Here is a 27,964-nt window from a genome sequence, read left to right on the forward strand (position 1 = left end):
GAAAAAGCAAGATTGCTTTCTATTGTTTAATCCATGAAAAACTTTCAACGTACGGACCCAAAAAAGAAAGAGAAAAAAAATCCATCGATCCTTGTTGAACATCTAAATTAAACCACCAACGGTGGTTAGAACTGACTTTTGAATCGGTGGACGGTGGCCCTGCCAGCTTGATTTATAAAATCAAAATCAAAATCAATCACTAATGGAGCTTGAATCACTAATTAATCAAAATCTTGATTTAACTAAATCTAACAAGATGGCGATGCTTAGCACTGATCAATATATTTCTTTAAGAGCACTTCTGTATTTTATAAATATGATATGAAAAGTATTGTACTATATAGGTTCAAGATATATTGTATACCTGCACGCGTAATTAGGGTATGTAATTTTTGACGTGATCTAAAATTAGCAGATTATGGTTGAGAGGTACGTCTGACCTATCTAATTAAATGAGTCAATTGACCTATATATATAGTCTTCTCATACGTATATAGTTCGTAATTTTTTACACGACCCATAAATCTAACATGGAATTAGTGGGTTAGGGTTGAGTGATTTGAACCGATTAATTAAATGAGTCGGGTTATGGGGTTGACCTATATAGTTTTATACTCATGCTTTGATATGTTCAAACCCAACGCATGAACACAAACTAACTACCCGTCACGGTATAACGAAAATTATGATCACTGTATAATATTCTTCTAATTTGACTGCCAATGGGAGTAGTCTCTATCCAAGAATGGGATAAGGCAACAACTGGTGCAGTAGTCTCTATCCACAAATTGGATTGGGATAGAGGGACGACAAAGGTGAAAAGCATATGAACTTAGCGAAAGGGTCCAACGAGAATGCGTCCAATGTACCATGGCAAGCAAGAACACTGACAGTTAGGTCCTGTTTGGATATGTAATACATTTAATTTCTAGAAAAAGTACTGGCAGATATAATTCACTCCAATTTATAGCAAAAAACGGCGTACACAATATATACGTTTAATTAAATGAATTAAGTTAAAGTTAACTTATATAATCTTATACTTATATTTTGACACTATCCAAACCCGACACACGACCGCATAATAGCACTCAATTTTTGACATTACCTATGAATCCAATACAAAACTAAAGGGTAAGGATGAATCGATAGAATTAACTCGTTTAATTAAATTAGTCGGATAATATTATGATTAACCTATATAATCTTATATATACGTATGCCTCGATCAACACAACTCAAACCCGACATGCGAACAAGAATTGTAACACGATACGTCAAAGACCAGCCCCTTATATGCTGTAAACCACCATGTATATGTAATCATTGACATTCATCACCGGCCAGCACAAACAAACAAACAAGCTAGCACAAGTATACCTTGAGGAGCAAACCCCAAGTTGAGTGTCGTTCTCAAGAAGGGAGAAATTGGAGCAATTTGCTGTAACTTTCTGTTATGTGTTTGGACCACAGAAGTTTGGTTGCCCAAAAGGAAATCGCAAAGGAACAGTGAGAATGACATGCACTAACACTGATAAATGGCGACGAAAATGGGTTCCTCTTTTTCAACCTTTGCTTTAAGAAACTCATCAACTCTTTTAAGGGAATGGAAACGAAAGACGCATGTCGACTGCAGTGGTAATGGAATATGTTAATCACAAGCGATGCAAATGCAATCATTCTTAATTTACTCAGTTTTTAGTGTTAAAAGTATGTTAAGGGCTAGTTTTTTTTTTTTGCTACTATCCTACTAACCTACATGGGCCGGGGCGATCCCATCCAGATCAAATTGGGCCATGGTTTTCGGCCGAAATCTACTTCGGTGACTATACATGGTGCGGTTTGGCACAATTGACAAGTACTCTTTGGAAAGCCTAACGACGAATGTGATTGATGCGAACCCACTAGTAACAAAACATAGGAAATGATAAATTGGTTATTTCAAGATAGCCGTGATCTCCTATGGCTACTTCGAGAAAGCCTCGACCTCCAAAACACAGTAAACTGTATTCTAAAATAATAATCAACTCCTACCTTTATTATTGATAGTTCTCCTTTAAATAGAGAAACAATATACTACCGATTACTTAAGAGACCAATTAGGCCATCTTGACTTCTAAGACTATGACGACTCCAATAAGGAAAGATTATGAATTAGAGATCTATTCCTTATTAGACTAGAGACTACAAAATAAATGAAGATTTACTCTCTATCAGTCTCTAACTTAACTCCCATGAAAAGATTACATCATTTCCCTCCACTAACAATTTTCTTGTCCTCAAGAAATAATTATGAAAACTAAAATACTGACAATAAAAACCGATTAACCTCTAAAACTATCACTTAACAATTATTAAAATAAAAAATATTAAAAATCACTAAGATCAAGGCGCATTCTCCACTGTTGTGCATGTCAGACAATCAAATATTAAATATCACTAAGATCAAGGCGCGTTCTTCACTGTTGTGCATGTCAGACAATCAAATATTAAAATAAAAAATATTAAATATCACTAAGATCAAGGCGCGTTCTTTACTGTTGTGTATGTCAGACAATCAAATATTAAAATAAAAAATATTAAATATCACTAAAATCAAGGCGCGTTCTTCACTGTTGTGCATGTCAGACAATCAAATCACCTCTTACCTTTCAATCACACGACCTTTTTCTTTCCCTACTATTTTTTTTTTTTTCTCTTTTCAGGAAAGGTCATCACGTCACTTTTTAATTCTTGATTTCTTTTTTCTTCTTCCTCTAAGAAGTACATCTTACACTTTTTTTCTTCTTATTAGTTTGACTTGTTGACCAAGACTTTCTTTCTTTTTACATTTTTTGCTCCAAAGAAAACTTATCTCATGAGCCACAATTCCAATGAACTTGTGTGCAGAGAGGACCCAAATGGCCCGACTTTGCAAGAGGTTTGTGAGATCAATGAGATCGGCGGCGTGGGGAGGTGGTGGTGCGGTGAATGGTGATATGCGGCAGAAGGGAGTAGCGGCACGATAGGCTATGGCATGTTTGAAAGATCTGATGATGCAACGGCAATGTTGGTTGTTAACGACGTGTTTGGATTGCTGGGTAGTTGAATGAGTTGTTTGGGGATTGACAAGAACACTGGGTTTGGGTGAGGCTAAGGGAAATAGTGGTGTTGGTAGGATAAGTGGTATAAGGTTAATCTTTGTGGGTTGTGTGTTGTTGCACGGTGGTGGGACATTGTAACTGCTCCCATACAATTGAAGTTGCAATTGCTAGTGTTGTTTATGTTGTTATATCACAACTTTTGTTACTGCAATTGACCTTGTTGTTGAACATTGTCTTGTGGGATTTTGGGTTTGGGTCACTTTTTGCAAACCAATAGTGCATAGATAACCATCAACTATCTTAGTTGGCGTTAGTTTTGGCTTAACTCCCTTGTTCTCTCTATTGAACCTGGGCATGAAGGGGTTGTCCATTCAATTTCTGCTATCAGGACGAAAACCAAAAAATAAAAAACCCCACAAAGTATTTATTAATTTATTAAATTTACAATTTCTTATAAACGTGAGTTTGAGCCTACAATTTCTTAAGTTTTTTAGATAACTGATGATTTAACATTTAAGATTGAAAGCCCAATAAGAGCCTTAATTTTATTTTATTGGATGAATAGCCTCATTTGTATATTAATTATATATTGATATATGTTAAACCACTACTTATCCTAAAAACTTAAGTTTATATAGAGAGAGGTAAATTTAATCATTTAATCAATACGTTAACACTCTCCATCACGTGTGCCATGTGGATTCAAACTCCTTTTTAATAGGTGATACTCAATACGTGAAATATTTAATTGAAATAGAAGATAAATAAAAGAGACAGAAAAATATAAATTTAATCACTTAATTAATACTTTAACTATATATGTTTCCACATAGAATTAGCTAACTTGACACAATGGTGTAACTATGTTTGTTTTTTCTTCTAAGTGAGCCTTTATTAAATATTATGTTTTTCGCTTTGAGTTTGAATGTTTGCTATTTTGATTTTTATGATTTCCCAAATTATACTCTTATCAGGAATTTTTATCTTAGTCACACTTTTGAGAGACTTAGGTACAAAGACAAAAGTTCAACACTTATGTTTCGTTTGTTTCGGCGTAAAATGTTTTCTAAAAAATATTTTCGACATTTTCTGGTGTTTGGTGGGGGCGAAAATAATGGTTAACGAAAATCATTTTCAGTTTGACCGTAAAATCTTCTTTAATTTTTTGAAAACGATTTATGAATTTAAACTCTTCACTCTTACTCGCACGTTTGTGGGTTGGAAAATATTTTCAGGATAATCATTTTTTTTGAAAAATAATTTCGTCAAAAATAAGACAAAAAAAAATTAATTAAGGTTCTCACACCAATATATATATATTTTTTTTTTTTTTTTGAGTTTTGGAAAGAAAAATAAAAATCAAAGGAATAAACCTTATCAGCTGTCCAACTGACATATTCTGATGGAAACCTCAACTTGCAATAAGGTCGACAAACGCTGCAAAGATAAAATTTGTAAAAGTGTCTTATCCAATACATGTCATGGCAAAACAATTAGCAAGTGTAACACGAATATTAGTGCCCAAATATATATAATGCCTTTTTTGTATTCATTAGAAGTAAGAATTACAATTTTAAAAGGCCAAAAACTCATTATCTCAATAACCGTATGTAATAATCACATAGATACGGATAATAAACGCATGATACTGATACAGATACCTAAAAGTGATAACCACATTATGAAAATGCGGATATTGCTAATGGGTAGTGATTGGAGAGGGACCCTTGACCAGCTCCCTCCCTCCCCTTTTCAGTATAAAACCTCATTTTATTCAAAAAGTAGAAATAAAATAATATAAAAAATTAGAAGTGTAATAAAATGGGGTTTTATATTGAAAAGGGGGGAGGGAGCCGTTCAAGGGTCCCCCCAATCACTACCCTATTGCTAATAATTGAATCCACATTTTTACCCCTACAAGTCACCCCCATTTGGCCAAGTGGGTGACTTTTTTTAAATGTTCATTTTAGTTTTAATTTTTCTTTTTTCAAATTTATAAAGATATTTTTTACCTTCTTAAAAAAATACGACTATTTTTTTTCTTTTTATTGGTCTTAAGAGGATATTGACAAATTTTATTAACTTGGAGAAAACATTAACTCGACCAATAATTTAGGAGAGAACATTGACAACGAAATGATAGTTTAAAGAAGGTATATATATTTTTTCCTATTAATTAAAAAGTGAGACAGAAATTGCCCAACTCCGTCTCCAAGGACCCAAATGGGATTACTGTAGCAGCCTCTAGAAAAGCCCCCTTTTTTTTTCATATTAAAGCAACTGGGAAGATTTTGTTCATAATCCCGTGGCTAAACTATGCCCACCTACAACTCCATAAGAAAGATTTATGTTCATTTACACACCAAATGGTACTAGTGCATAGGAAAATATTTGTTTTTGGGATAAAATCACGAGGGAGAAGGTCGGGGAACAAGAAAAGATCCTGAAAAATGTGTTCTACACGAACTCAACAGAAAAAGATCAGCATCAGAGAAACTTTAAGTTTCGACACAATTATCCATGGCAGCTGTGTTCAGAAACCAACCCGACAAAATTTATCAACTCGTTTACATGATCGTGCAACGGCTCCGTTCCTCTGCTGGCTGTGCGGCGGCTTGCTGGGTCCTGTGTGGCTCTGATGGGTTGTACGTAAACTCAGTAGTATCGAGTCCATACTGGTTTATTTAGAGTTCACAAGTACAACAGTGGTATTAGCTATCCATGCAAGAAAATAGTCACTACTAGAAATAACAAATAATAATCAATAAATTGATACATAAAGGGTGCCTATTTCACTTTCATCATCTGTACAAAGCTTCACAGTAATTCCAAACATATAAGTATCAGAGAAGGAATATGACAGAAGCAAAGCATTTTAGAAAATCTTCTGCTGGAACAGATTATACCTTTTCTCTCATGCGTGTACTCCAAGCATCACTTCTACCAGGACGCTGGTCAAGGGAGCCAGCAACAGGTACACCTGTAGCTGGTGGAACTGGTGGCCTATTCATTAATGGCTGCCTGATCTGTTGCCTTGGGGCAATGAGCTCATCATCACTGTCATACTCTACTGGTCTGCTTGCTGCCCTGACCACAAGCGCCAGCAAGAATAGCAGTGCCTGCAATTCAATGGAGAATCCTAAATTCCTAATAAAAGAGCCATTTGTCCACCAAAAGAAAGTTAAACACTTCTATTAACCAGTGCTTCTCAGATTGTGCCCAATATACGAGTTTAAAATCGCTTAGAAGAGAGAGAGAGAGAGAGAGAGAGTTTGAAATAACATCACAAGAACACTCCCATCTCAGTATTTATTTCTTACTTCTTCCACACCAATATTTATACATGTCAACCAATTTGCTCTTCCTCCTTTCATGGTAAAGGTTGAGGGGATAGATCAAGATGGCATGCAAGTCCACCAGGGAACTTCAACCCACATCTATGTTATAACAATCAACAGACTCTAGCAGCACATCACCGGGCATCTTCTGCTCTAGGCAGAGTTGTCAAGAGCCAGGAACGCTGAAGCACAAAGGCATGGAGCCTAGGTGCAATGCACAAAGCACAATTGATTGGAGTAAAACATACATTTCTAAACTACAGGTCAAATCATTTTTGTTCTTAGCGTCTGCTAGATAGGCATACTACCTTGCATATTTTGACCCAAAAAAAAAAAAAGAATCTTGAGTTCCCATAATGCCATATAACTAAACTGTAAAATAATGATAAGTATAACATTCCATATAAGACTACTTAATATTTAGTATAACTAAATTGTCAAACTCCTAAAAAAGATTTAAACAAAATGAATGCTTTATTTTAGTTTAAACGGCACATCCCTTTATTTTCATGTAAACTTCTTTTTTAAGAGCTGTATTGTTTTTTAGTATCTACAAGAACAACCATACACCAAGTTTGATTTCATTACATTTTTCATAAAATAAAAAATAAAAAGCAAGCATCTTAGTGCCTCACTATTCACAGAAAAGTGAGCACCTCTTGACCGTTAAGCATGCTTAATTACATATGTTTTGCTTTAGGTGTAAGAAGCAAAAAAAATTTCCCTGTAGCTCTGGCTTTTGTTTGTATTTCGGGTTTGTTTTGTATTTTGGGTTTTGCTTTCTTGTATTTCGGGTTTACTTTGTATTTTGGGTTGATTTTCATACGTATTTTGGGTTGTGGGTTTTTTTTTTTTAGGGTTGTTTGGATTTTCTTGCGGGTTTTGGGGGGTTTGTTGGTTTGGAGTGCTTTCGAGGCAGGTTTTGGTGTTTGATAAGGACTTCTTCTGTTTTTTGGGCTCTGGGTGTTATGGGTGCTCCTTGTGGGTTTTAGGTTTTAGGGTTGATCCTTGTGGGTTTGTTTGAATTTTTTCCTTTGTGGGCTAGCTTTGGTGGTTCCTGTGTATACTCCAAGTGTACTTAGGGGTGCCTTACGCTTTTTAATAAAATCTTCTTATCAAAAAAAAAAGTTGCAAGAAGCAAATTTTCTTTGGCACTTTGCACTTAAAGCACGCTTTTAACAACACTAACTCAAGGACAATTTCAAGCCTCAACATTCTCATTTCACACACATTGTCATATAGGTTCATAGGTTCAACTCAATTAAGCCTTAATCCAAATTAACTTGGGATTGGCTAATAAATCCAGCTAATCGGCATAGGCCACAAATTTGTTTACCGCCATTCAAGTATATCCAAAATCATAATCTTTGTCACCTCCCTATTTGATATATCCTCCTTCACTACTTCTACCTATATTATATTAGGCATTCCCTCTACCTATTTTCACTCCATCTACTTGAATCAAATCATTCATTCTCACTGGCGCATAATTGATCTATGTGGCACATAACTAAACCATCTTAAGCGATTCTCCCATCTTCTTCTAAACAAGAGTTATCCCTACCTTTGAACAGATGATTTCATTCCTTATCTTAACTTTCCAAGCCCCCCTACTCATCCATTATAAATATTCTCATTTCAGGTACATTCATGTTATGAAAATCAAACTTAAATCCTTTCACATGTGATTACTGAATACCCCAATAAGGAAATAATCGAGTGGAAAGCAAATTGTATAAATAGATATATCATCCTCCTAGTTCATACAACAAAGCACATAATGCAAAATCAAATCCATTAATCCGTGGTAAATGAATTACTATGGAACACTACCATTCATGGAGAATAGTAGAAAGTCAAGGAGACCAGGTAACCAGGACAAACTCCCATTTGAGCCTGACAATATTTGTTGACTACAACCCAACTTGAACATGACCCAACCTTTGGCTGGCTTGGCTCTCAGTTTTGACCACCAGGACTGGTCTGGGTCGAAAATCTGACTCTACCTCAATCAGATTGTTTAATGCATTAGGCAAACCAATCTGACCAAATCCTGAACTGTGTGATTGTTCATTCATTAAATCAATGAGCTTGACACAATTCAGTAATACAAGGGGAGACATGCTTCAGAGTCAAACTAGAGCATTGAACTTTAAAAGCCTAACTAACTTCCTTGGGTCATAACCTGTACATTGATGGAAGTTGGCACAACTGGAACAGAGTTTTCAACATAATTAGAAAGGTCTTACTCTCCTAGATTTTCCAATTTAATGCCTGCTCAATTATCTCTTTCGTTTACTTAGTGTATACACTTGCAAATAGATTTCCACTACCCTTGCATCTTGATTTTGCTTTATAAGAAAAGTAACATTTTCATTTACAAAAGGAACAAATAGAAAAGGTGAATTACTGTAATTTTTTTTAAAAAAAAAAAAAGAAATATTGTCATTCAAAAATTCTTCCCATCTTTATGCTCAAGAACACCATGGTATTTCCACTTCATCAAATGGAGCTTACAGAAAAGCAAATATTCTCAAGACATGATTTTTAACATTTTGAAAATCTTAATTCTTCAACAAAAGCGAAGGGATTCATGTTGTGCTTACCTCCAAAACAACAGCTCCAAGAGCAACCCATTTTATAATTTTCCAGTGCTCTTTCAGAAAGTCATACATCAACTCAAAATCTCCGGTGCTGTCTGTGGGAATGTCCTAGAAACAAACTCATACAACTAATTAGGTGACCAAACACACCATCTTAAATTTCAAAACATCAATTAAAACAACACTCACTTCTTCCCAGCTTTTGTCAAAAAATATGAAAGCTGCACATCCCAGCTCTAACAAAATCAACAAGACCACCAATACCGAGTACTATTCTAGCTTAAGGAAACCAATCATACCCGAAAAAACAAAATAAAAGGAGCATGATACAAGAGCAATCTATAAGCCATTGAATGTTTTATGGCATGCCATGATGCATGATAATAGTATGCATGGGAATGGTGCATACAACGGCTGCATTGCAGTTATTCTTCGATGGATAAGCTATAACATATATATCTTGCCTTTTTCTAATGAATAATATCAATTATAAGAAAAATATATCAGTTATTTGGATACACAAGTCAAGCAACATCCATTCCGTGTTACAGCTCCGATACAACCAAAACAAGAGACGACGAAGAGAATCGCTCCTATTCCAATAAACAAGTATATGAACCTGCAGAGACATGATACAAAAAACAGAATTAGGCAATTCCAAGACAGTGAATGGTGCAAATAATTTCAGTCAATTGCATTGTGTGAAGCCCTCCAAATGGTCTATAAATATAGACATATGAATAAGCATATATCTAGGAGTCAGTAAAGGTTCATTGAACAACATATATACATATAATACAAGAAACAGAATAACAAATGGTTGTAGAAAAAAAAAAATGGGCAAACTAGAAATACTACAAGCCAATGCTTAAGACTAAGTTTCTTAAACTCATATTTGATGAATTTGTTTTTCTTTTCTTTTTTCAATTTGGAAACTAACTCACAAGCACCACAAGACTTGAACCTGTGACCATACCCACCATCCATGCTTATGGGGAGTAGAGATGCCATTTGGCCCAATGGCCTCTTGAGCACGAAAAGTTGTAGAAAAATAAAGCAAATTAGAGATGCCATAAGCCTAGAAGCCAAAGCTTTCTGCGTAAGGCATTGAAATCAAGATAGACTCTCAACCCAAATTTAGCTAAGCATGATTCAGCTTTTGATCTAGGCTGGTCAGCATGTAGATGAGATAAAGTTTGGTTCAATTGCTCAAGTGATACAGAAGCTGGAAAATGGTAGCATTTCTGCCTTAATTGCAATAAGACTAGTTAGGGATTCTTAGGGAATGTCAAGTGCAGCAAGCCCACAAGAAAGCCAAAGTTGGTAATGCTGATTAGCTGACTAATTAAAGCCTTTGGGGTTCCAATAAGCTTCCTTTCAAAGAGGCCATCCATTAGCCTTGCCTAGGTATCTTAACTATCAAGTTAAGGAGTGTTCTGACTCAATTTGTTCGATTTGGCGGCCTTATAAAGATGTATGGAGGCCACAAATAATATGGTTGAGACAATGAGAAAAAAATATAATGGGCTATTATTATTTGACGAATACCATAAACTATTGGGCTGAGTGGCAGAAATCAATTAGTATAGCAAATACTAAGTGCCTGAGATACACAAGTTTCGTTTAACTTTCTTTCTTTCTTTATGGATAAGTAGGTTTTGATAAATTTAAGTTTGTTGATTTGGGCCGTCAATCTATATGCTATACATGAAGCAATTATACTTGTGTAACTCTTGGATAAGAAAAAAGCTCGATGTAACACCGATAACAAAAGAGGAAGGAATCTGAGGGAAAATACAATGAGAAAATATTGCTGGAGTGCATGGCAATATATACTATATATGAACAGTAAGAAAAAAGAATAATCTGTCTAGCAACTTCGAGAAGTATGAACTCTCGATAAGTTAAATCTACGAGCACAAAGGCCTAGATACATAGATCTTATTGGTATCATTCTTGGACACTAATGACTAATTACATATAACACTTGAGACTGATTTCTGCACAACTATCGCCAACAAATTATCAACATCCCCAAGGGCCCAGATACCATCGTCCTTTTGAAACTTGACCATACAAACATCATTGCACCAAAAACCTAACAGCAAAACTCTTCTAAGGAAGCCTCAACAAGTCATACCATCCAGTAAACAAGTTGGAATTTGCAGACCTATGAAACTTGGGCAAAGAGTAGCATATATAGATTTTGACTAGGTGCTGGAATTTATCAATAAAGGGATGGAACCAATATCTAATGTCTCAAACCAGTATCAATGGTTGCTTCCAGCAATTAAATGCAACCAAAACATTTTAAGCATGGTAAAACAAACTGGTTGAATATGTATTTGTTTAAAGACCCATGTATTAAAAGAAGTTTCAAGCGCATGTGAGGCAGATCTTGCAACAGGCTTTCATTAAGCAATAATAAAATTTAAATTAAAAGAATAATCATGTGACGCATAACACTCCTGTTTCACATGAGACAGTTAGCCCTTGCATCATTGTCAATATCACAAAAGGTTTTTCTTTTCTTCTCAATAGCATTACATTTGATCATTGTATAGTCACCTAAGCAAGTAGCCTTTGAAGTTTAACAGTGAGTATTAGCAATTATTGAATACACAGCAGAGGAAAACAATGCAGCACCGGAACGTGACCAGAGCAAATTGCTAATAATTTCTACCAAGACATGTTTAATCTGTTGCATTACAGTCAATGATGACATGCAAGGATTCAAATACTAATTACAATTACAAAACAAAATTAAACCCACTTCACATTCTATTCTTTTCTAATTGAAATAATGAGGGAAACGAAGAAGAATCTCAAACATGGCCTTCCTTCATGACCATATAAATCATTTTCCTTCACCTTTCCTCATTCCCTCCAAAAATCAAATGGAACTCAAGAAATTTGAGCTATTAAATATCTAATCAGTAGGAATCAAATATGTCGAATTCAAAATATATAGTCATTCAACAAGTTCAACCATACCAAAACTAGCAACAACTCAGAAACCCAAAAAAAATTAGCCAAAGTGGTCAGCCAACATACCAAGCTTTCGGCAGGTCATCAAAAATACTAGCCGACAGGGAAACACCCGTGAGCAGGGGTCGGCCGAGCTGTATCAAACTTTCATCGCCGCTCACCGGTGAGGCCAAAAGGGAATTACTGGTAGATCTTTCATACACAACCAGTAAGTAGATCCCATAGCCCACCATGGCCAGACCCACAAGAGTCAATAAGAAGTTCAGAAGCTTCAAAAGGCACTCTAAGCACCCTTTGCATGTCATTGTTCACAATTCCTCCAATCCCTTAAATCAAACTCCAAATGGGTCTCTCTTATTTCATCCGATTGCCAATATCTTCTACACAAATCCACCACACCCCAAAGATCAATAACATAAACATATCACTTTTACAAGATCTTTAAAGCTCAGACAAAAAGAAATAAGTAATGAATCCATATATTAGAAATGTATAAGCTCCTATGGCTTGCTGAGAAAATTCAAAAAAGAAGATCGAGTAAAATTCAGTAATTTTAGATTAATTCAGTATTTGAGGTCCCCAAAAGAAACTTTAAAACAAAAACCCATAAAAACAAATTTCAATTCAGCTCGGCCCTAATGCCTATGGCTTAGCTGAGCTAAGACCATAACCAGCCAAAAAAAAAAATTAATTATTTCAACAGCAAAAAACAACATTTGATTTCAACTTCCAGTGTGGTCTTCTCTTTCTTTCATCCCTTTTTCTCAGCAACCAAACAGAATGTTTATAATTTTTTTTTTTTTTGAATAATTAATAAATAATGTTTACAAATATGTTAGCAATTTCTTAAAAGCATCAAAATCGGATATCTTCAATAGAAAAATCAGACTCTAATAAGGTCTGACCATCAAATGCATGCGAATTTTCACATCTTTAATTACCCATTTACCAAAACAGAAATAATCAATAAAAAGAAAAACCAAAATATTAGGATAATCTATCTTAGATCTTCTTTACCAGAACCAAATATGCTAACATGGGAAAGAGAGAGATTAGAAATTTTCCAGAACTTACAGATATAACCGATGGTTCCACAATCAGAGATATGGGATTGCCAGCTCTGTTTTCCTTCTTTGTGATTCTGAAAACAGGGAGAGAGAGAGAGAGAGAGACAGATAGACAGACAGAGTCTAGAAGTTCAAAGGTGGAAGTGGATGGAACAAAACGAGGCCCCACTCTTTGTTTTAGGAACAGCTGGCATTTTGCGCTGTCTTCTGCATTTCAGTTCAGAATGACATTTCTGTCCTCTAATAAGTAATCTGATCGGCTGCATTTGCCATAGAGTATACAGAGTAAATATAAAAAAGTAATTATAAAAGATAAATGCTGGAACCCTTATTGTACTCTTTATTGAAAACATGAATTTAATAAAAAAAAATTATCTTAAAAGGTGATTTACGAAATGTAATTTTTTAAGCAAAAAAATTAAATTCACGTCATCTAGAAGGACACTATAAGGATGCTTGTCGGAACTTTAACATTTATCATTATAAAAATTACACCTTAATTTCATCTTTATTTTACTAGAATGGCATAGCAGTGTTCATCAATCTTTCAATAACGAGTAATGTTATATATCACATCATTGTCTTACTATACTGCTTTTGCATCACCGACTTACCCTTAAATTAGTTTTTATTAAAATATATATATATATATATATTAAAAATGAATTAACAATATAACATCAGTATAGTTAAACAGTGATGTAATTTATAGCATTATTTTTGATTAACAGATTCCATCGATAGTTGCGTCAACCCTTTGGAGAGAGAGACTAGAAACTTAAAAACCTTTAAACTAATAGGATAAACAAAATCATAAAAAAAGACGGGTGCATTTGGCAACACACTCCTCAGTCCCGAGCTCTCTTCTCATTTTTTTCATTTCTCTAATAAATCAGTCAACTTCTTTTCTTATATTACCGAATAATTTTTTTTTATTTTTTTCTTACAAAAAATTCAAATCACTTTTAACTTTTATATCACATCAATTAATTCTTTATTAAATAACCGAACCCTATTTGCGTTTAAAGAAAGTGGAAGACTTAAAAAAATTAAATAAATAAATAAAAAATCTGAGCAACAAAACCTAAAAGAAACTATTATGTAAAAAAAAAAAATATATATATATATATATATATGTGTGTGTGTGTGTGTGTGTGTGTGTGTGTGTGTGTGGGGTTAAAAGTGTCAATTCGTATTGTACGACTGTTCGAAGGGGGTAGCGCCCGGATCAATTCTTTACTAGAGTAATATAAGAAAAGAGTTAAACGACGGCGTATTCTCATATTCGTTGACTTGATGCACATGACGATTAGAAGAGACTGTTTGATCAACTCTCAACTAGTCTTTGTTTACAGCAAAAGGAAGACTAGTTAATCATTATTTTTAATTGCAGTTGTTTTTCGTATTAATTTGCAATAATTTTTATATAGGGTTTTAAAAAATGACTTAAAATTTTATGTGATAAGCATAAATGACAAATAATTCTTCACTTCAAACTTTGATTTAAAATTTTAACAAAAATTGTCAAAATGTCCCTTCAAACAACAATAATAATACAACACGAGTTTACTATATTAAAACAAAAAAAAAAAAAAAAAAAAAAAAAAAAATTATGTAGTAGGTAGTCGGGCCCTCAAAATTGACTAGAAAGAACAACCAAATCATCCAAACGATTTAGGGTTGGTTCGACGACAGTTTCAATTAAAATTTCAAATAAAAATTCAGGATGATGAGTTATTTGTCATTTATGTTTACGATATGGAGGGTGCGTTTGGGATTATAATTTCGTAGACAAAAAGTGCGATCTTAAACTAAATCACTTAAAATAAATCTTTTGAAAATTACATTTTTAAAAAAATTATGATTTGCTTTTTCAAATCGAAAACCCAAACGGATCCGGAGTTTAAGTTATTTTTTAAACCCTAAAAAGAGTTTATTGCAAATTGGTTCAACTAATCTATAAACCCCATACTCACAAAGGTTATATAAAAGTTTTTTAATTTCTTGAAATTGAGAATTAGTACTAAACAACATGAACATTATTGGATGGATAAAGATAATTTCATTTATTTTTCAGCCTTAAAAATTTGGTAAAGACAGTAGGCGGACGCTAATAGGACACGTGTAAGAATCAAGAATGGTGTAAGGAACAATTAATCGACGGTTGAAATTCAAGAATCGGTGCTAGGACGGTGGGATGTTGACTCTTTATTTAGTGATATGGTCCACCGTCCAGGTCATTTTCATAAATGTCAAATTAATATATATTCACTAAAGAAATAAATTCAATCATCATAATAATATAATCCTTAAAATATAAAGGACATAGCAAATAATAAATTCTATATATTTGACAAAAAAAAAAAAAAAACAAATATATAAATAAATACAACATTATAATCTGATTATCTTTGCAAATCATACTTTTATTTTGAAACTGAGGTTCCCAGAGTTTAATTTTTGGTAAAATTATTAAAATCATAATCAGCATTCTTATATTAAGTAATATTTAATTAATTATAATAGTTCAATTTGAATTATTAAATGAAAATAATGTTGAACATTTTAAGAACTTTACCATTTAATTATCTTACAAAATTTCATTTAATATATCTGTTTTCTTTTAATTTTGAAAAATAATAATAAAACAAAACCTTAGCTAACTAAAAAGGTAGGAGAATTGGCGGGAGAATCTGCCGCGCTGTAAATAAGGCAAATAAAGGTATAGGTCCTACTGGTCGTTCAACGATATCAACTACCGGTCAAGAAGATCAAAGCATAACCTCATCCAACGGGCCAAATTATTATGTACTTCCCGACCATAAAATGACAAACACTTGAGTATATTACTTTCATAAAAGAAAATTGTTTGATAAATTTTTTAATTTTTAGTATTTTCAAGCCTTCCAAGGAATCAAAGATATAGTGCGGAAGAGGCTTCAAAATTGGAAGGTCAAGTTCCTCTCTCAAGCAGGGAAAGAGATACTTTTAAAGGCTTTGGTTCAAGCCATACCAACTTACAGCATGAGTGTCTTTCAATTGCCGGTTGGTTTTTGTAGGGAGTTGAACAGTATGATGACAAGGTTTTGGTGGGGGCATATGTCAAACTCCTCAAAAATATCCTGGATGAGCTGAGAGAAAATGGGAAATGCAAAGTCGGCTGGAGGATTGGGCTTTAGGGATCTCATTATTTTTAATAAGGCCTTGCTTGCTAAACAATGTTGGAGGCTCTTGCAGCAACCAAACACCTTCATGCCCAGGATCTTCAAAGCTAAATATTTTCTCCACTCTTCTTTTATGGAGTCTTCTCTTGGGAGCCGCCCGTCTTTTGCGTGGAGGAGTATCTTTTCAACAAAGGATCTACTCCAACAGGGCTTAATTTGGAGGGTTGGAAATGGCCAGAATATTCAGGTCTGGGGGGACTGATGGCTTCTTGTTCCAGGAGGATGTCCTTCATGCTATGTGGAGCTGCTGAACTGCCCAGGATGTGTGGAGTAGTGGCCCTTTGATTTTCCAAAAGAGCAGCTTCATTGAAATTTCTTTTCAGCAGCTTTTGAGTTTTTTCTCCAATAGGCTGGGGCGGGATGATCTTAACTTAATGGTGATTTTGTCTCAGCGTATATGGTTCAGGCGAAATAAATTGGTCTTTGATGATGTTCTCATTCATCCTTCCACTGTAGTGCAGGAGGCAAAAATGGGGTTGGAGGTTTTTTTGAAAAGCTATGCTTCTCAGTTGAACAAGGAAGTAGAGCCTAGCCCACCAATGTTTACTAGAAGATGGCAACCCCCTCACCCAGGTACAATCAAAATAAACTGGGATGCCTCAATCAATAAATCTACAGGTTGTGTTGGCTGGGGGATTGTGGCCCGTGATCACTGCAATTATGTACTGGGGGCAAAAAGTGCTTACAAGAAGATTTCTGTAGAACCGGCCATGGCTGAAGCGATGGCAGTATTGGAAGCTTGTCTCTTTTGCAAAGATGTGGGTTTTTTTGACATCATACTTGAGGAAGACGCTTTACAGATTGTCCTTGAGATCAACTCGGGTTCACCTTCTCTCTCTTGTTTTGGCCATTTCATTGATAGCATTAATCGTGAATTATCTTCTTTTTGTTATGCAAAGTTTGTTCATGTATCGAGGGAGTTAAATTCAGCTGCCCATGTTCTAGCAAAGGAAGCCTCCTTCCATTGTCTAGACCATGTGTGGTTGGAGGAAACCCACTATAGTATCAGTGATGTTGTACTTAGGGAACATGTGTCTCCCTAGATCCTTTTTGTTCTTGGATTAATTTTTTTTGACTATTTGTCTAATGAAGCTTGATGATTTTGTTCCAAAAAAAAAAAAAAAAAAAAAAACCCAGTGGTGGACCCAGCCTTCTGAATATGGGGGGCCAAATTGAAAAAAAATAATAATGGAGAGGTAAAAAAAATAGGGGTTAAATTTATTTTTTTTAAAAAAAATAAAAAATAAAAAATGGTAGGTCCGCCCCTGTTTCAAAGAAACAAATACTCTATATGTTTATTTTGAGAAAATGCATGTTTATTTTTTCAGGCATAGAAGTTGATTTCTTCATTTTTAAAAAAAAAAGAAAAAGTAAAGGGGTGGCTATATGAGCACCCATCTCCTCCCTGGGGATGACTGTGGTGCCATCTCTATATTTCGTCAAATTTTTAAATGTATATTATTTTTTTTCATTTAACAAGCTAATGTCTGCACCTTGAAAAATAAGCATATTATTTTTTTAAAAAAATACGTTTCATTTTGTGTGTTTTTTATTTTTTATTTTTTTAAAAAAAAGTGTTTCATTTGATAACTATTATCTAAAGAGTAATGATATATACTATATTTTTACCTTATAATTCTTCAACAGTATTAACGTGACACTTCATATCAATCATTGGATGCTAGTATTGTTAAATTAATATTGGATAAAAATATAGTATATAGCATATTTCTTTTTTAAAAGGTGTAAATTTATATTACACTTGGCAACGATAATTTCAAAAACATAAGTTCATGTAAAATTTGAAGTTAAAAATATAATCTAAATTAAAACAAGTACAAATTTGTAATAGTTTCAAAATTACAATCTCCAAAAAAACTATTGAAAAACAAAAACACACCCTTTTTAAAGGCATGTTGCAATAGACAAGGCTTATAACAAACAGCCCATTCAGTGTCAGTGTTGGACTGTATGTAAACTTAGACTGGGCTGCACCACTTTTCTAGGCCCGATAGACTGGGCTGCAATAGGCATGGCCAAAAGAGGCCCAAAATATTATATTTATTATCAAACATCGTTGATTTTAATTGGTCACTTTTATGATTTTCGATCTTGTGTCTTTAATTTTAGCACCCAACTAATTAAATCATATTTACAATTTTTTATCTTACAAAAAAATATAAAATAGATTAGTCATATTATCTATTGAGAATAATATATAAATAAAACTTGAACATAAAAATTTGATTAGTAATTATACATCTTAAAAAGCTAGAAAATGATTTTTTTTTTTAATTACTATTTAATATTATTTTAAAATTATGAGACCCCATTTTAAGTTTTTGCCTTGGGCCTCAATTTTTATTAAGCCGCCCTTAGTTGTAAAATAAACATATGGCGTAGAACATTACTCTTATCTTATTGTTGCTCATCTTTAACAATAGTAGCTAAAATACTTAGTGAAAAAAAGTGCAACTCTCTATTTTAACTACAATTTTTTTTTATACACATTCCAACAGATTTTATCTTATATTCTCTACTTGTTTTTAAATATTATTTCTCATTATTTTTCAATGATATTTTATGTAGACACCGATGCATTTTAGCTCACCTCTAGCTAATCCGCTGACTACTGGAAGTAAAAATGAGCAATATTAGAAGTAATATTAGCATTTTACCTAAGTTGCTGGAGATACCATAATTAAGTGATGAGCTTGAAAAAAGAATATTTGGTCTTTACATTTAATTTAAGTTTTATATTTTATGAATTAATATATTTTGCAATTCAATAATAAGCTTGGTCCAAAGTGTCAAGATATCATTAGAGTTATTTTATAATTTAATAACAGGCTTGGCACAAAATTCAATCAAACTAGGGTTTAGTTTTTTGTCGGTCTATTGAAATGTTCTTTGTACTCATATGAGGACAGATTATGATAAATGAAAAACACATGTTTTATTTGTGATTCAACTTCTCTTTTATGTTGATGATGAGACTCTACCTGACCTAGTGAAACCCTAGTTCAACCAATTCTTATCATTATTGGTAACTCTATATTACCATAAAAAAAAAAAAAAAAAAAAAAAAAAATCCCTTCTGTCCTACATCATTAAGATGAATATATGAAAGCAACACATTTCTTTGGTAGTTCTTTTACACTATTGGGGTTTTTTTTTAACCCAATAAACTCGTTTTCTCGGTCCTCTGGCCGAGCCTAGCTTTCTCGTGATGTACTCTATTGGCCCTGCCTTGGGCTAAGGGGCCCGTTACTTAAAAGGAGACTATTCTCGAGTACACCATAAATCATTTTAATACTTATTATTATTATTATTATTATTCCGTATATTTTTATACGGCTTTATTGATTTAAAAAAGAAAACAAAAAACAAAAAAGGGAGGATAAATAGTCAACCTTGTCGAGAAGACTATCCACCCCATTCATTCATTATTAGAGAGCAACAGAGCAGGTCCTACCCAACAACTCCAAAAAGGACCCTTTTTCCCATCACCGTCCAATATCAGAAGACATAACATCAGAAATTAACCACATGTGGTAACACAGGCATATACGTGGCCGGTGCTGGACCACCCAAGTTGTCGACCAAAAACGCTGTCGAATCTGACCTCTTCACTTGTGGGCGATGGATATGATCAGTGTCCTTTTCTCGGTTGTGTCTACGTGTGACCTGGCATTACCACTCAAAACCGGAATCCCCACGCGCACAAAGGCCACGTGAGTTGTCCAAGGTTGGAATGGGGGGTAGGTGGTTCCCAACCAATCAATCAATCAGGTCCATGACACCTGTCAAGCTTTTGTAAAAAAACTTCTACGGACAGATCATCATATGGGGCCTTGATTGAGATGAGACCACCTTGGTGCCACGTCAGTGAGGTTGAGAGCCGTTGATGTGAAGGGGGATGCTGGAGATGCCTTGCCTGGAGAGCTCAGTTAGTACACTCTCAGTGGAGGGAGGCTTCAGGCCCAAGGGCAAGGGCAGCCATGGGCTGCTAATTGCCTCTTTAACAACCTTGTCAATTACCTCCTCTGCCTGCATTCATCACAAACATTTTCATCTCAACTTGAATCATTATTTTGACAAGAGTTATCCCGCTCCGTTGACATGACAGTACCGATCAATCTTTAAATTTTGTTTTTTTCAATGACCGATTGGTATTGTCCCGTTACCGGATGAAGAAAAGGTGGTGTATTTATTACCGGATGAAGGTCAAAAGAATTGTGTGGGATGCCGTGGCTATTATTATCAACTGCACCAGCGTGGTGAAATCCTGAAGTATTATTCTGCATTAATTCAGAAAAATAGGAATTAAGGGGAGGAATTAACATAAAAAAAAATGCATATCTTCATGAACAAGATCTAAACCCTCTTCATCAGCATACTCACTTGGTGGTAGGAAGGATAAGGACTATGTGGAGTTGTCATCACAGGGCAGCCCCAAGCCTCAGCAGGCATCTGAAAATTCAACAAAAACCAGATATCAGACCAAAAAAATTCTAAGTTTGTGGGTGTGCTTGTTGACAATAATAGACACATTAGTCTTGACAAAAAAAGAAAACATGCAATACCCCAAGATAAGGCTTCCAATGCCAATTATCTGTTGGTTGCCATGCAGGATAGCCAGGCGAGCCCCACATCTGGACTCTGGCTGGTTGACCGCCGTGCGGGCCCCCCCACATAGGATAAATCGGAGCCGGGGAGAGGGTGTGGTTAGAATGATACGAGGGGAAGGCCATGATCGGTCGATGTGGATAATAACTCCTTTGCATTAGATCTCTTGCGTGCGGCCATCTCCGTTCATCTTCCTTGGGCAAGATGTGTCTCTTGTGCAATCTGTATTTCTGTTTTACAACAATGGTAATTTACCTGATTAGCTAATCCATTTGTTGAAACTTATAGTTAGAAAGTGATTTCAGGTTACAAAATCAGTTTTACATAGAAGTGCCAGTTTTATGCATAAGAGTTAAATCTTGCTCTTACTGTTTTGGATGTGATACGATGATACAACAATTCATGATAAAATATGATCCATTACTGCCTGAACATGTCGATTAATTAAATGCCAAAGATTAGAAAACATATCTAAAACTAATAATAATATTCAAGTAATAATAGACAAGAAACATATACATATTTAGAGTATAAAGTAACTATCAGCCACATTTAGGGCTTGTTTGGTAAGTAATTGTGTTGTGGAATATTTGTGTGTTATGTAGTAAGAAGTGAGTGTTGTGTAGTAAGAAGTGATTGATGTAATATAAAATTTAGGAATATTTTATAGAAATGTGAAAAAGTTTTGTTTTGTAGTGGATATTTTTATTTGAATAATAATAAAAAATGATTGATGTGATATAAAAAGTGTAAAAAAGTTAGAATGTATTTTTGGGGAGAAGCGAAAAAAAAATAGTGGGAGAATTTGAGTGGTTTGCCAAACTAACCCTAGCTTTTATAGATATCCCCAAAATATACTATTCATAAATATTGCAGAAAAACAATAATCAGTTTGCTATTCTGTCCTTCAAATGTTCAAAACATCTCATTTAGATCCCTTTTCTAATATTTGACCACAAAGTACTTTAATTTAGTATCTATCACGACCCAAGAAAAGCACTAACCACATTTGCGTACAAAAGAACTAGTCGATATTACAATTGGAACTCCCTAAAATTACTTATAAAGCTCAATCTTATCTACTAAGAAATTAATATGAGACTTGACACCATGTAACACTATCACAATCACCCACCCAATGTAGGACTTACTTTTCGGGGCGTCATTACCTCCCCCTACTCAAATCCTGACGTCCTTGTCGGGCTCATGTCGCACTGCAACGCCCAAACATCATATAGTGTTACTAAGTTGTTCTAATACCATTTGTTACAACTCAGAAAAAATGATAACCACATCTGCACTATTACTCCAAAAGAACTAATCAATTAGAGCTTTCTAAAATTACTTATAAAGCTCATCTTACCTAGTAAGAAACTAAAGTAGGACTTGACACTCATGTAATACCATCACAATCACCCATCCAACATGAGACTTTAACTTTCCGGGGTGTCACGGCATCTAGAACCTATTTTTTATTACTAAAATTTTATTTTGACCCCAAACATGTCTCTATCGTGTCCCAACCATACGAGTCAACTTCAAACTGATTTGTTTTTTCTTTTTTCATTTTCACAAGGATAAAAAATTCAAAATTCAACTAAAGTTTAAAAAGATGGAATCATTTGGTAAAGGCTTACCATGAAACAAGTTAGCTATAATATCTGGAAACATTACTAAAGTAGATTTGAGTAATACCAACCTGGAGATGGCTTGCTACATTATGCCTCGTTAAACCTTCCACTTTCATAAGCTCTAGTATCCGAGAAGGAATGGCTTGATCAACACCTAGTTGTTCAACTGCATGCACAAACTTCTTGTGCAGTTCTGATGTCCAGTCTACCTGAAACCAAAACAAAAACATAAGCACCAATATATACTCTTATCTCATTCCCATGTCCAATAGCAATCCTGAAGCCAATTCAAAATATGGAATAATTTTGCTTACAGGACTACTTAGCTCTAATCATGAAGATGACCAAAAGAAGAAAACCATCACACAAAAATGATTTTTTTTTTTTTTTAAGTATCAATTAAATAATTAAACTCCCCATTTTCTATCAGCTTAAGCTTTTTAGGACAAGTGGTAATTCAACATGGCATTAGAGCAGAGGTTTTAAGTTCGAACTAATCTCCGTAATTCACCTCCCATTTTAATTAAATATTTCATGTATTGACCTTCACTTATTAAAGGAAAATTTAAGCCCACACATGAAGAAGTGTGTTAAAGTATTAATTAAATTATTAAATTCACAATTTTTTATCAACTTAAACTTTTGGGGCAAGTGGTAATTTAACAATATGTTGTCATTATGAAACCCCTATGTATAAAGTTACACACACCGGTGAAAACAAATCATCTTAGATTTTGAACTTTTTCAAACTTTTGAAAATATTGTTGTTATTTTGGTCAGTTTTAATAACTTATTGCATTATGAATCAAAGATCTTGTTGACTTGCTTAGACTTCAAACATGCTCTCATTCAGAAAATTTTAATAATACTTTAAGGAGATGTGAGTTGCCGAAACATCACATTTGGTTAAAAACCAAGATTCTGCAAACATAGAACTAGCTTATATCCCTTCATAACAATAGTGACAACTTAGGGATTTGGTGATCATATTCCAATGTTGAAGGACATCACTAATGAACACAAAAGGCAAATACTTTTTTTTTGATAAGTGCAAAAGGCAAATACTTGGAACATATAGGAGACCGTTTAAGAGTGAATTTCAGATGTTTAGCAGTTATTTTGGTTTTGAGCTCCTGCATGTGTTTGTGTTTGTGTGTGTGTGTGTGTGCATGTATGGGAGCATCTATGTGCATCTCCATATTGTGAGCTTTCTTTCTTTTTCCATTTGGGGATTGGGGGAGGGGGCACAGTGACTCTTATATAGTTCTTGAGAATTCTCACATGATTGGATCATATGAGAGAAATTAGGTTAGGTACTCTTTAACAAGATTACCTTCATCTTCTTCCGATTAGCTCTAGCCCCACTAGAATTATCTACAGATGGTTTAATTTCAAGACCACCACCACCATCAATACTGCTGTTACTTTCTCTATTATGCCGGGGAGGAGACGCCTTTCGCTCACTTTTAAAACCATCAGCAGAATCCTCTTCCTCTTTGATCAGACTCTTTCCTGGTATTTGAGGTTTGCCCTCCTGAAGAGTACCTTCAGCAATTGAATCACCACAAGTAGTTTCGACAGATTTCGATTCCCCATCTTGCTCACCGCTTTCTTTTTCTGTTGAGCAGTTAGTTTGATCTTGGCAATCCCCATCATCAAGTAACCGTGCTCCCTGTTTCAATTGTGGGGTAGAAGGAGCAGGGTACTTATCACTTCCTACCGAGTGCTGGTCATTTTCATGAACAAGAGACACATTTTCTGTTTCAACTGGTATTTTATTGTCAGGTTCTCCATTTTCCAGTTTTAGCTGCAGCATGGACACCACGGACTCTTTGACAGGCTTTAGTGATTCAGACAGGAAACTACTCTTGGTATTGAATGCCTGCTCAGGATTAACAACATAAGAAATTTTTTGCTTGAAGGAGTAGAATTATATATATGATAACTAGTCCTAAGATAATGCTCCCAGAATCAAGACAGACCTTGTGAACCACATGCTGCCAAATATTCCTGAGTTTGTCCTCTGAGAGCGGCTTTTGCAGAAACTCAATTGCACCAAGCTGAAAATAAACAGATAAATAGAAGCATTTATAAGTATAAATTATTCAGAGCCCTACTGTTACGAGTTTCGTACCAAACTACCAGAAATCAAATAGAAATAACCACAAGTTTTTATCATTTTAAAGGACCAAAAACAGAAGGAAAAAGCATTAAAAATGAAAATCAAATGCCACAAAGGCCAAATAGAAGATCACATGACTGCATGTGCATTGATAATAAAACCTTACCGCTATGCACTTCATCACGGTGCTCAGGCAATGAATGTTTGAGGTCACTGCAACACAAAATCATATCACTATGCATAAGAAATTGCATAAAGGAAGAGAGTCTTTCCAAAACTCTTTTCCTAATGCTATTTTTATACCGATATTGGCAGTTATCAAGTTTCATTTAAACAAAATTTTGGGAGAGATGACAAACATTAATTATAACCTAACTAAAACATTGAGTAAAAGGATAAGATAAAAGAAGCCTTTACATTGAATCTGGGCCAGTTGGGCTTAATTTCTAAACTTACTAATGGTTGGCAAGTCCTTAGCAGTTTCAAGAAACTTGAAGCTTCCATGACTGTCGTTTGGACCTACCTGTGACAACATGCAATTATGAGAGATACCTACATACATAGGAACAATGCAACAAAGCATACAGGCTCATATATCTCAATGGTAAGTAATTATATTCATGCAGTTGGATGAAGTGTGCATCAGGATGATGTTAATGATAAAATGAGATGAATGAAGCATTTCTACCCATGGATGAATTTTCTGGAAAAAAAAAATATACATTCTTTTAAGGAAAAACAGATGGAATCATTTTATATTAATGCAGTTGGATGAAGTGTGCATGTAATATTGAAAGAAAAAAAAAAAAAAAAAAAAAAAAAGAAAAAGGGAAAGAAAAGACCTTGTGATTTCAATCAAAGATTATTACCTCTACAATAGCAACATGAAAGCTTCCAGGCTTGTCTAAAATTGCTGTCAAAGCTTCATTCTCATTGCAGAATGTAGAAACTGTAATAGACATGGTGAGCTAGTCACATATATGTACAAAGGCAGGCGGAGGAATACAAAAAGAGAGAGAGAAATTGAAAGTAGACAAAGCAACATAAGAATTTTGCTGTATCCAATAAAAAAAATGAAAGATAGTTTCTTGAGAGATCTAAAACATTATAATTTTAAATCACTAATTCTTCAACATCTCTGGTGTTTACCCTGCTCTTAGTAATATCTAATTATCAATGACAGAAAATAAGATCACAAGAAGTTAATTAAAGATGCAAGAAGTTAATCAGAAAGTGCCAAATATAGCAACATATTAATTTTCACCATTCGGACCAAATAAATCAACAAATTAATTTTCACCATTTGGACCACATGCAACAAGTACAAAAGTTCACATGTGCATGAATCTTAATAGCTTTTTGCCCATTATTTAAAACCAACCATTAAAAGCTGTGTTGACAATAGTAAAACAAATTGATTCCTCTCCAAGATCTTAACAATTTTTCACAAAGAAACAATATCCAGATTGTGTAAAGAAATGGGACACCTTAAGGGGGTTACCAATATAGTAAAAGAGATTAGGTGAAGTGGGAAAAGATGGAAACAAAATTTTATGATTTGGGAAAAACAAATGCTAAGAACAGAAAGGGGAATCTGAAATCCCAAACCATTATAATCCATTCCCTCAAGCTTTGATCTCATCTCTGCAGCAGAACTGCTGTCTCCATCAAGGAGAAGCACCCTAAGCCCCTTGGGGAAGTCTTTCCACTCCTGTAAATCATTAGCAGTGCAAACCATAGCTGATTTGGCATCGTTTCTCAGGCCACCGACAAATCTCGCAGATCAGTACTGCTTACCAACATCCAAACAATTCTGCATGAACCCAAAGAGTGATTTAAAATTATAATGTTTTAGATCTCTCAAGAAACTATCTTTCATTTTTTTATTGGATCTCTCATCAGAATTATCTTTTCTGGTTATAAAAATCTAAATTGTTAATCCAAATTAAAGGGATGTATAAATAAAACTAAACAAACAAAAGAAATGAGAAAGAAACAGAGAAAAGGCAAACATATTGGGAGCACCATATTACCAATTGTTTACATTTACACAATAATGACAAATGACACACCAAAATATTGACTAATCTCTGAAGACTGAGTCATGAAAAGTTTTGACTACACAAAAACCTTGAGACCATAGTGCAAGGACAACTTTATTATCATGCATGGAGCAACTGTTAGATCATTCATTAATCTCCAACTTACTTGCCAGAAAACAACTAAAAAAGAAAAAGAAAAAGAAAACCCAGATAAGCAAAGGATCAAAATCTTATACAGGAGTTAGTAAAATGTAAGCTAACAATAAATGAGAAAGATTTTGTTCAAAGTGTAAAGATCTTATTAGCTAGTTCCACTTGTGCAGAACAATAAATATACAAAAACCCATGTGAGCCACACCAGATACACAGAGTGGAAAAAACAAAACCTGGGATTTCTTCAGAGTGAAACTAGAAAGACAGAGAAAGTAACAATTCTACAAGACCAACACATGCATGCACATAACAGGAACAAAGTCATCAGAAAATCCACTAATTCTCTCTTTAAAAGAACAGAGACAAGGAAAAATCAGCATGCATATAGTAAGGCAGCGTATCAAAGAACATACACTAAGATATTCTCTCTTCTTTCTTTCTTTTTTTCTTCCTTTTTGTTCCCTCCTTTTTTCTCCTGAAACTACCTTCGTTGATCAGTGAAAACACCCTTCTTCTTTCTCTCCTACTCTCCCTCCACTTGTTCTTCTTTGGCTGTATATAGGACTTACACACACACAGAGAGAGAGAGAGAGAGAGAGAGAGAGAGGTATAAGTGCGCTTTCCGAGGGGTGTCTGTGACTTACTGTACAGTTGCCATCGTGTGTTACTGACCACAGAAATTCAGAATATGCAAAAGCCTCATCCCCAAAAGGTCAATTATCTTTTTTCACACTTCCTTTTGGGTGAATATCCCAAAACTACCCAGAAAAATATTATAAAGAACAAATGCTGCACCATATTCACTTGGATATTCAATTTAAATTATAGTTGTTGGGATTGTAGCATTGGAGTGTAGCTTTTGGAGGTATAATCATTAGACACTCGACCAACACCTATAATTTGATGTCCTTTTAACTTATTGATTATATTAATGTATACTATCTTTTCAACCTATACTTTTTATCATAAACTATTTGTTACTTTATGAGGAGAAGATTGTGTCCAAGGTTATTATAATTTTTATTATAAGCCTTATAAATTGATTTGATAATTCATGTAAAACTTATCATAAGTTGTAATAAAA

The 27,964-nt window shown here is 34.4% G+C and overlaps 2 protein-coding genes across 5 annotated transcripts; both read right to left on the reverse strand.

Moving 5' to 3' along the window:
- Positions 1 to 5,418: 5,418 nt before the first annotated feature.
- On the reverse strand, positions 5,419 to 13,247 carry LOC133854463 (tobamovirus multiplication protein 2A). Of its 2 annotated transcripts, none has more exons than XM_062290689.1 (7): positions 13,087 to 13,247; positions 12,079 to 12,392; positions 9,544 to 9,643; positions 9,214 to 9,294; positions 9,028 to 9,132; positions 5,990 to 6,202; positions 5,419 to 5,758 (listed from the first exon to the last, which is right to left on the reverse strand). In XM_062290689.1, the coding sequence occupies exons 2-7, from the start codon at positions 12,315 to 12,317 to the stop codon at positions 5,651 to 5,653; spliced, it is 846 nt and encodes a 281-aa protein (XP_062146673.1). In that variant the 5' UTR covers positions 12,318 to 12,392; positions 13,087 to 13,247; the 3' UTR covers positions 5,419 to 5,650. The 2 variants fall into 2 exon arrangements, with proteins under 2 accessions (XP_062146673.1, XP_062146674.1); XM_062290690.1 differs by having other exon boundaries at positions 12,079 to 12,389; positions 13,087 to 13,213.
- A 6,437-nt stretch (positions 13,248 to 19,684) lies between these two features.
- LOC133854428 (two-component response regulator-like APRR2) lies at positions 19,685 to 27,495 on the reverse strand. 3 transcript variants are annotated; one of them, XM_062290634.1, is made up of 12 exons: positions 27,366 to 27,495; positions 26,294 to 26,498; positions 25,555 to 25,634; positions 25,142 to 25,208; positions 24,852 to 24,898; positions 24,546 to 24,623; positions 23,897 to 24,445; positions 22,632 to 22,772; positions 20,890 to 21,162; positions 20,708 to 20,776; positions 20,521 to 20,604; positions 19,685 to 20,353 (listed from the first exon to the last, which is right to left on the reverse strand). In XM_062290634.1, the coding sequence occupies exons 2-12, from the start codon at positions 26,421 to 26,423 to the stop codon at positions 20,189 to 20,191; spliced, it is 1,683 nt and encodes a 560-aa protein (XP_062146618.1). In that variant the 5' UTR covers positions 26,424 to 26,498; positions 27,366 to 27,495; the 3' UTR covers positions 19,685 to 20,188. The 3 variants fall into 3 exon arrangements, with proteins under 3 accessions (XP_062146618.1, XP_062146616.1, XP_062146619.1); XM_062290632.1 differs by having other exon boundaries at positions 27,294 to 27,459; XM_062290635.1 differs by lacking the exons at positions 25,555 to 25,634; positions 26,294 to 26,498; positions 27,366 to 27,495 and having other exon boundaries at positions 25,103 to 25,174.
- Between the last annotated feature and the right edge of the window lie 469 nt (positions 27,496 to 27,964).

The sequence above is a fragment of the Alnus glutinosa genome, chromosome 13, assembly GCF_958979055.1.
Source record: "Alnus glutinosa chromosome 13, dhAlnGlut1.1, whole genome shotgun sequence".
Lineage (NCBI taxonomy): Eukaryota > Viridiplantae > Streptophyta > Magnoliopsida > Fagales > Betulaceae > Alnus > Alnus glutinosa.